The sequence below is a fragment of the Musca vetustissima genome, unplaced genomic scaffold (assembly GCF_032173495.1).
Source record: "Musca vetustissima isolate MV318-11 ecotype Yass unplaced genomic scaffold, APGP_CSIRO_Mvet_v1 utg2948, whole genome shotgun sequence".
NCBI lineage: Eukaryota > Metazoa > Arthropoda > Insecta > Diptera > Muscidae > Musca > Musca vetustissima.
Genome location: NW_026878007.1, coordinates 221,264 through 231,704, shown reverse-complemented (window position 1 = coordinate 231,704; position 10,441 = coordinate 221,264). Strand labels below are relative to the sequence as shown.

General features: G+C 35.0%; 1 protein-coding gene across 1 annotated transcript; it reads left to right on the top strand.

Annotated features, from left to right (window-relative positions):
- Nucleotides 1–116: 116 nt before the first annotated feature.
- Nucleotides 117–8,044, top strand: LOC133322781 (chaoptin-like; the record flags this gene model as incomplete). Its single annotated transcript, XM_061531743.1, has 5 exons — nucleotides 117–393; nucleotides 2,734–2,844; nucleotides 2,977–6,250; nucleotides 7,555–7,581; nucleotides 7,753–8,044. Coding segments are annotated over 5 exons (3,863 nt in total), but the record flags the coding sequence as incomplete, so codon positions are not given.
- Between the last annotated feature and the right edge of the window lie 2,397 nt (nucleotides 8,045–10,441).

Here is a 10,441-nt window from a genome sequence, read left to right as displayed (position 1 = left end):
TCCGCCAGTAACACTTTAAGCAAATAACGAATTGCAACTGCATTGAACGCCGGGAGAACTTCTGAGCAAGCATCACAGTGATCTGTACATTGTACATAAAACATTGAGCATTACAGAAACAAACAACCATCGCCATCCCATTCCATTCCATCCCATCGATAACTACACACTACTCTCCCTGGTTTACAAACATCATTTCCTGTTTCCGCCAAATCAAAATGTACAAATGACCCCGGCTGCCGGCCTGCCAGCCATTATTGGCTGTTGTTCGTTAACTTTTGATTTAGCAGAGAATGCAGCAACTAAATGGCTAATAATGATGATGGTAAAATACATCAGACCGACTATCCATACAAATGAGTTGCAGTCTTTGATATTTGCCTATAATAAGCTGTATTGAGTTGATGAAATACGATTTGTGTATGTGTGTGCGTATTTGAGTGCGGTGTGTGTGTAGCCGTATGTGGTAAACAACAATAAATTTCCTAGCATATATAATAGAAACAGTGTGACGCTTGATATTTTTGTTTAGGAAAAATATGGAAATATTTAATAGAAGCCTCAAGGAAGCAATGTGAAGTTCGACCCTATCAATTTGTATTAAAGTATTTTTCGCCCGGCTGATTTGGTTGTTTTTTTAAATATCACATTTCCATTATTAATTTTTACTATTAACTTTCGGGTTCCCATTTATTTATTTGTTTGTGAGTGTTTCTATAGTTACATCAAATATTACATTTCGATTCACTTGTTTTACTTCTCCAAACACTGTGTGTATAACAACATTTACACAATCGTACCAAAATAGATAATTATAGTTAACCGAATGTGTATATGTTCTCATTTTGTGTGAAGTTTATTTTTGATCATTGATTGACATTTAGCAGGTCAATAACACGCAATAACAACAGCAACAACAATGCATTCAAAACGGAAACACTAAAAACAATAATCACTGCAATTTCGAAAAGAACATTTACTACAAAACTGACAGCGATTACCCCCTCTCTCTCTTCCTCTCTTATAGTTAACATTTTTATATTTCAAATCGATTTTACAACAAGTTTGACACATTTAATATATCAGTTGTCAACACATGACTAGAGTGTCAATGATTGTATGATGTAATCATGTCATCATAAATGTCATTAATTTTATATTGAAGTTGTAATTTACATATACAAAATAATTTTATTAAATAAATTTGGGCAAGGTTTTAGTTTCTGGACAGATACGATATTTTTCCATATGAATACTTCATTTATATATTTTCTTGTATATATTCCTTCAATTTTGTTACTCGATGTCTAGCCCATACATGGGTGTGTAGTACTATTTGCCCTTTGCTTCAATACAGCTGTCACCTATAACCGGGTTTTTTCATAACAATGAAAATGACTGAATGTTTAAATAATTTTTTATAAATTTTTTAAAGATTTCATCAACAGTTTATGATAATAATTTAAATTAATGCTTTAAATAAAAAAGTCGTCCCATTATAGAGCTATTAGGAATTAATAAAAAATAAAAAAGTCGTCACTTTATAGAACTCTTAGAAATTAATTTTTAAAAAATATATTGAGCTTGAAAAATAGTTTAAAAACAATCCATCCGTTTATAATATATTTTTTTAAATAATTCTTAAAATTTATGAGGACTCTTGGACTATTTCCTAATAATAATTTCAAACAATATTTTTATAGGTTTTTTTCTGTTTTCAACAAAATAGGGGGGGGGGGGGGGGGGGGTTTAAAAAATATTTTTTTTAATCATAAAATAATAAAGCGTGGATATTTTATTTATATAATATTTTTTTTCAAGAATCAATAGAGTGTATTTAAAATCAGATTTGGAAAATTGAGTCCCATATCTCAGAGTGGAGTTACTTTCATCACATAAAATAACAATAATAATACATGCAAAGGTGTGCCCTCGAAATATCGCTGGAACAAAAAATTACGGCGAAATACTATAGACTAAACGATAACTTGAAATCGAAGGCAGTTGTAAAAAACCACAAACGTATAAACTTTTTTCGGTCTATACCAAAACAAATACCTTTATTTTGCACTTAACACGTAAGGTTCGTTTGTATGTGTTTGCGGAAGAGATTATACAAAAATACGTGTGAATGTGGTTTATCTTTTGCCATTGATGATTGTAGGCAGAGTTCCTGTCCATTATTAACCCTATTTGGCCTCTTAACTAAGTCAACCATGTTTTTCATGTCCTTTTATTATAGTGGTCGTGGTTGTTGTTGTAGTTTTTTGTCTTGTTTTAGCTGCACTTGTGGTAATGTTTGTTTTTGAGCAGCAACAATTGTTGTTGGTTTTTTTGAAAATGAAAACCGCAAATATTAGTTTTGGGTTTTGATTATATCCACTTTTATGAGTGTTTACTTGTTAAATGTCGCGGTTTTCATAATTGTACGGCTATTCGACACCACTACCCTAACATATAAATTTATTCATATTTACAATCGAAGAGGATGTTAGAATTTCTTCGTTGAGTATTCTGTGTGTGTATTTGGATGTATGTTAAAAGCAACTGAAATATATTAAGGATATATTACATACCTATATGAAAAGAGGACTTATTTTCAAATGAAAAAATTTCAATAACAATTTCTCTTAGAAAACAGAACACAATTATTAATTCATCTTTACACAGCATTGCAAAGAGATTTCACATTGAAAGTAAAAAATAATATTTGTTTCTCTTTTTCAATTGCAGCACCATGACCCACAGTTTAATGACTTTGGACATATCAGGGAATAAAATGCAGCAAATACCCTATGAAGCATTACAAAGACTACATTCATTAACACGTTTGGTGGCGCAAAGGTATGTTACGATACTCAAAATATCATAAACTTCCACCTTCCAAATAAATACAAAATTCCATTAAAAATAAATGAAGAAAATTCTACATTTTCACATTCTCTGTTTTTCCACTTCTCCACCTACCACCCGCAGAAATCACATAACATCCTTAGATGTCAACTGGGAGGCACAGCATGACACCTTACGGTCACTACATTTAGCTGGTAATGACATTACCGAAGTATCGCCCACCTCACTGCATGAAGGTGTCAGCCATCCTTCATCGGCTGCCATTCAAACCATAACCAAAGATGAACATCTTCTCAAAGGTTCACACATATCCTCCAATTCCATAACCGGCCTGACACACTCGACCAGCAGCCACCAAACGGGAAAACCGTTTAATCGTCTGCAGAAATTGTTATGGCTGGACCTGTCGAACAACAGAATTTATCACATCTCACCCAACTTTCTGCCCCGCAGTCTCATAACAATCGACTTGTCTGGCAACTTGTTGTCAGCATTTCCCCACCACTTGTTCGAACATCTGTACGAGCTGAGAATTATTTCACTGCGTGATAATCTGGTGAAAAGTTTAATGACCAAAGACCAACGGCAGGTGCGAATACATTTGGAGAAATTGGACATGGGCAAAAATCTGATAGAGACATTGGAAAGCGACTGTTTTCAAACGAATTACTCGGACGTCCATATCAGAGCATTGAATTTGGAAAAGAACTACATAAGGCATTTGCCAGCCGCTGTATTCCGAGACATCGGTACGGTGCATTTAGTGTTGGCCTTCAACGAGATAGAACGGATCCATGTTAACGCCTTTGAGGGCATAGAGGAAACACTGGAATACCTGGACTTGGAAAGAAATAATCTAAACAGCGTTCCTGGGGCCATAAGTCGTTTGAATCGCTTAAAATATCTTTACCTAACATCAAACGACATCAATCAGTTGAGTAATTTACCGGAGAATACGGAAAATTTGAGAGTTCTCTCGCTGAGTGGGAACAATTTCACGATGATTCCTGTGTTGGGTCTCAAGAACTACACCAACCTTTCCTATTTGAATATGGGTTATAACTCGATAAGTGATATACCCGAAAGCATCTTCACTGTGGATTCTTGGGGTTCAAATTTGCAAACCATTCTGTTGAGAAATAATAAAATTACCCATCTACATTTGAATTCCTTTGCCGGACTGGATCAAATTCAGGAAATTTCTCTCAGTTTTAATGACATCAATATTCATCACCCCATGGTATTTGAGAATGTCTCGAAAACCTTAAAGATATTGGAATTATCATTTGCGGTATTTCCGGCACGCAGCATGGAATCTATAGACCCTTTGGATGCTCTGTACCCACTGTCACAGCTTATGTGGCTGGGCTTGGACAATAACAATCTGAAACATTTAAACAATGAATCGTTTTCGAATATGCGTGAACTTTCCTACATAAATTTGGGATTCAATCAACTGAAGTCGTTGCCGAAGGGTTTATTTTTGCCCGAGATTCATTCCCATTTGGTGGAAATAGATTTGGGCTATAATTCCCTGGAAAAATTATCCGCTCAAACATTCTATAATCTTGGAGATTTGCAGACGCTGAACTTACAGTCGAATAAAATCCGTTTGATCGAGAAACATGCCTTCCACAATTTGGAATTCCTGCGTTATATTGATTTATCGTACAACAAATTGTCCAACATATCACATCAGGCATTCACAACACTGCCAAATTTAGCTGCACTAGATCTGATGTTTAATAATTTGTGTTCGTTCTCTTTGAAAACATTTCACTATGTGTCGAACACCACCACTCCGTTGAAATTGAACCTTACCTACAATCGCATCAGCAACTTTGAAGATACCCTCTCATCGTACATGTATATCTACAATTTAGATATAAGTCACAACCTAATCAGCAAACCAGATAGCTTCGCCAACTTAGCCAATACCTTGAGATTTCTGAACTTGGCCCACAATTCCATACAGAATTTGGCCAATCATGCCTTTGGTGATTTGGAATTCTTGGAAATACTCAACCTGTCACATAACAATATAACGAGCTTGAGGCGTCGCAGCTTTCAGGGACTTAATTCCTTGCAGGAATTGGATCTGAGTTATAATCGTTTGGATCAGCTACAGGTGGAACAATTCTCCAATCTCAGGAAGTTGAGGATCTTGAAAATACGCTGCAACAAATTGAAAGCTTTGCCGCGTGAAGTCTTCATGAATACCCGACTGGAGTACTTGGATATATCGGATAACCAGTTAACTGTGTGGCCAGTGCCTGCCTTTTCCGATGTGGGCTTTACACTGCGCAACATACAAATGTCTGCCAACCTGTTGGAATATTTGGACTCCAGCATGTTTATAAATTCTCAATTCTTGTATGACATAAATTTGTCGTATAATAAGATTACCGTTTTACCCGACAATACCTTCAGCTTTTTGAATAATTTAACGAATTTGGATTTATCGGCGAATCCATTGGTCACCACCAACCTAAAAGAGATCTTCCTACACACACCACGTCTAAGACGTCTCAAAATATTTAATATGGGTCTCTATGTGCTGCCTCAACTAAATCTTCCCCAACTTTCCTATTTGGATGTTAGCGGTAATTTTTTGCAAGAATTATCATCGCTGCACGAAATGCGCCAACTGAGATTTGTAAATGTGTCACATAATAAGTTCGTTAATGCCTCGTGTGCTGTGGAACACCTACCACCCTCGGTAAGGGTTTTAGACTTAGCTCACAATCCCCTGAGAAGAATAACGGTGCACGATATGGCTTCCTTGAGGCATCTGTCAGAACTCAATCTATTAGATGTCAAAGTTATAAACCCCTTGGCATTTGCCAAGCTAAGATCGCTGAGGAAATTACACTTAACCGCCCATAGTAATTTGGGTGAAATTGTGTCTCGAATACCGGGACTGCAGGAACTGAAAGTCCACAGCGTAGATGCCAATATTGGCGGTCAACTGTTTGCCAAATTAATCAACAATACCAAACTCCATTTGGTGGAAATATATGGGACCAATATTCAAACCATATCACCGGATGCATTTGAGGGACTGGCTCGCAATCAGAAGCTGCAAGTAAAAATATCACATACGAAAATATCCGATTTACCACCGGGCATATTCTATCCCTTGAGATTGGTGCCCCATCTTTCCATCGATATATCGGATAATAAAATCAATGCACTGGCAGCCGATAGTTTTTATCCGAATAAAACCTATTGGGATACAGTGGGTACACGCAGTATTATTGGTGGCCTACAGACATCAAATAATCCGCTAGAATGTGAATGTGGCCTCGTGTGGTTCGGTCATTGGCTGCGAAGATGGTTACGTGAATCTGCTCAAATAAAAGTCATACAAAAGGATGATATGAAACAAATGGTTCAGGTATGTACAGCAAGAGAAATTATATATAAAATAATTAAACATATATATTTTTAAATGAAACCAGAAAATCGGATATGGAGTTTTGACATTGTCACTCACACCTTATATAAATACGCCTTGCGCTGAACCTATACAAATTTATTTCAAAGATGTCAAATCAAATTAAGTTTATTTTATAGAATATTCTGAGTTTGAAAATGGATTCATATCGATATTCTTAAAAAAAAAAAATAATTATTCTCTTCAGATTACATTCCAGAAAAAATATGTATATAAAATTGTATAATTTCGATATTTAACTGCAAATGGAAATAAATAGATTTTTCTTAATGGATTATACACAGAAAAAAATAATTAATAGTGTTCAAAAAGTTTTACTAATGTCCAGATTTCTGCATTTTATGAATGCAATTCATAAAACTTCAAATATTGGTTTCTTGTCGGAGAGAGAGAGAGACAGAGAGCGTAAAAAATGTTGAAGTTGTGTTTGGTGGTGGGGGCGGATTTTCTATAGCAAAGAAATTATGTGTCGTTCTGATTTTTCTTTTTTAATTTTATCTCACTTTCCTTGTTTCGTCTTTTCCATGTTCTTGTTTTGCGTCATTATAACAAGCCATTGCAATGTTAAACTTACGGTTCAACTTGTTGCTCGTATAAACACTTATCTGTTATATTGTATTTAGCATTTATATCGAAATAATTTGGAAATATATATATGCGAATTTTATAAACAACAACACAGTCGACAATAGTGTCTCAAATAACGAAACTATGGAATGGAAAACTAGCCACAATCGAGTGAGTGGATAGACCGCGGTTACAAACAAGAAAACCAGTATAAAACGGTTGCAAAACTAACAAGCAACAAGTGAGAGGAGGACGACAAAATCAAAACACAATCGAAGGAATCGAAGTTTGTCAAAAAAAAGTGGTAAACTAGAGCGAAGTATGGAAATGGTTTTGATATTCGGAAGGTTTAAGGATAAAATAGCGGCTTTCTAATGATTATACGAATTTTATTCTATTATAAGTGATGTACACGTGTAGTATCTCGTAATCAATGAAATTATGAAAATATTCATATTTTTTCCTGTGTAAGACCACCACCAACAAATCGTCACAATATAACACATAAATTTGGCGTTCCTTTTGGGTATTATTATCCTTATTTTTCACGAATTTTCTACCCCAGGCCATTTGACCCAATTTACTGGGTATATTATATTGGAATATATATTTTTATTAGTTTTTCTTACTTAAACTAAATTGTTTTTGTTTTTTTTTTTTCTAATTTTGAACACCAGCTTCCTTTAAATTCACGTGATATACGCGTAAGCGCACTCTTTTTTATTTCCCTCTTAGTTAAGCTTTTTATATCGTTGTATATCGCTACAAAGCTAGTTAAAATTTTTAACGCCAAAACAAACAAAAAACATTTTTTATTCCAGCATTCAACTAACAAAGCCATAACAACTACTGTTCTCTGTTTGTTTTCTTTTCAGCGTGCTCGTGCCAATACCTGCCATGATCCCACCTCTGGCAAACAGATGCCGATTTTGGAAATTTTCCCCGAAGATCTGCTGTGTCAGGCATCTGCCCTTAGCAGTTCCGGCGAAAAGCTGTTTCTTATTTCGTTTGCTGTCATCATTTTACCCCTGTTCGGCATGACACTTTGATAATCGTAAGCCTCATTATCCTCATTTCATTAAATGAATACAAAGAAGTCTTTATTTGACTTTGTCACGCCATAATGTGTTGTGTAGCTGGCTGGCTGACGGACGGGCGGGCGGGCAGGTTGGCAGTCAGCTGCCGCCAACATTCACATCACACAAAGGCTGTGTGATCTCTTACTTTTTGTACAGTTAAACGATGTAAATTATTTCCTTTGTAAATGAAAATCTAGTGTAAATGAATATATTTAAGCTGCAGAAAACGATAAAAAAAAGATACGAAAAAAAGTGAAAACTAAACGTAAACAGTTGTTAAAGTTTTATACCCCCTCGAATATGTCAAAGTGACTATTGTACTGTCAAACAAACAAACACTCACTCACTGAACGTAAAATAAAATAACAAACAAAAAAAGAAACTCCCATTTAACGTTGATATGGAAATTATGAATGACATGTTATTGCAATTTAAGGAATTTTAAAAATAAGTTAAATTATTCATAGATAAACAAAAAACAGAAAACAAACCAGAAACGAAAGAAAACAAAAACAACATCAACAATGGGCCATTGATTCCTATTATAGAAGAAAACAAAAACACGAAGAAAATATTATGCTAAAACAAAAAAAAAAAGAACACATAAACGAATATTGTAAAACAATATTAATATACATACATATATACATAGGTAACTTATTTATATATAGACACAACAACACATCTACTAAATTAATGATAATTAATAGCTTAATAATAGCATTATTTAGTTGTACATTTAGCAAAGTCTAACCGAAAAAATAGAGGACTTAAAGAGATCAAAGCGTATCTTAACGCTTTTGGACACATGTAAATAATGAGGCAATGATTGCTCATTATTTTTGTTTGTACATAACGACTATACATATATATAAATTCAAAGCAACAAACCACTAGAAATAAATATATTATATATTAAGATTACATTAACTATAACGTTTTATTGTCACATTTTTTCGTGACAAGATTTCGATCTTTTCGTTATTATTACAACTAATATTTTTTCTTATTCCACAGGACAAAGAGATTTAAACCACTGCACAATGGGTCTAAATTTTACCCATAAAATTTAGCTAATGATTGCAGTGGGTATGGGGTCGGATTTCGAATACATAAATATGATATTTGGTATGGCTGCCGCATAAAATTAATTGGTAAATTTTTATTAAGGTCCTGTCTAGGATTTGTTCCGTTTGTCTGATATAGCATCCATGGAACTAAATCACCGATTGTGGGATTTTCCTAACATTTTACTAACATATACATAAACCAGTGAGCGGAGCAGTATAGTCGGACGGGGCCGACCATACGATACCCTACACAACTTCCATGACAATCTAATTTTTTGTAGTACTATATTCTGAGAATGGGCAATATTTCGCGATATTTGCACACTTTTGACTGGCTAGAGGTCAGCAAATGTTACTAATAATCAGTACAGCCCCTCTAATTACTTGCCCAGATTCCCTTCACCGTGGGTTGTGTTGTGATGTTCGTTTTTCGACTCGAAAAGTACAAATAATTAAGTTTTCGATCCACTACAAGTTAGGGTCCATTTGAGCCGTTAAATATTGACCGATCTTTATCAAAACAAGCATGCGTATTCCTTGGCCCGATCCCCTTCTCCATGCAAAAATTCGAGGTGTTTGGGTCATAATAGCGGCCTCTGGAGCGACCAGAAAAGCCGACAAAAATAAAGTTTTTGGTCCATTTCATCCCCTAAACATTAACCGATCTTTTCCAAAAACAATAGGGGTCTTCATTGGCCAGAACCCATCCTACATGCAAAATTTCGTGAAGATTGGTCCATAACTGTGGCCTGAATCGTGTTTACAAATTATAATGGACAGACGGACGGACGGACGGACACACATGTCTAGATCGACTCAGCTAGTCGAGATATGACGATCGGTATACTTAAAGGTGGGTCTAGGACCAATATTTCGCGGCGTTACAAACTTTTGGGGCTGCACAAAGCTATAATACCCTGACAACATAGTTGTGTAGGGTATAAAAATTGGTATCTAGGTAGGATTGTGGAAATCGACAACTAGAGTTTTTTTGCCAATAGAGAGCAGGACTTCTATGAGAGAGGTTAAAATGGCAATAAATCATACAACAAAACGGTGCATATTTCTGACATTCCGAAGCATGTTAAATAAAGTCCTATAGTTCGTATTAGAAAAATGGATTTATTTTCTCCTCAACCTAATATAATGTTTGACCTGCATGTTTTTTAGCATCGTTACGCCGACAATATCAAAAAAAAAAAGAATTGGCCTCATCTTTATTAAAATGTAGCTTGAAGGAAGAGCTTTCATACAAAACAGGAGAGCTTCTCAAACTTTAGAAATCGTTTTTCTCGAAGCAGTGTTTTTACGTTTTGTTAATTTTTATTATCCCAGATTATGTCAGACATGACATTGTTCTAATTTTTTTCAAGTGGAAATTTCAATTTCGTATGTTCCTGAAGGACTTTTCTTTG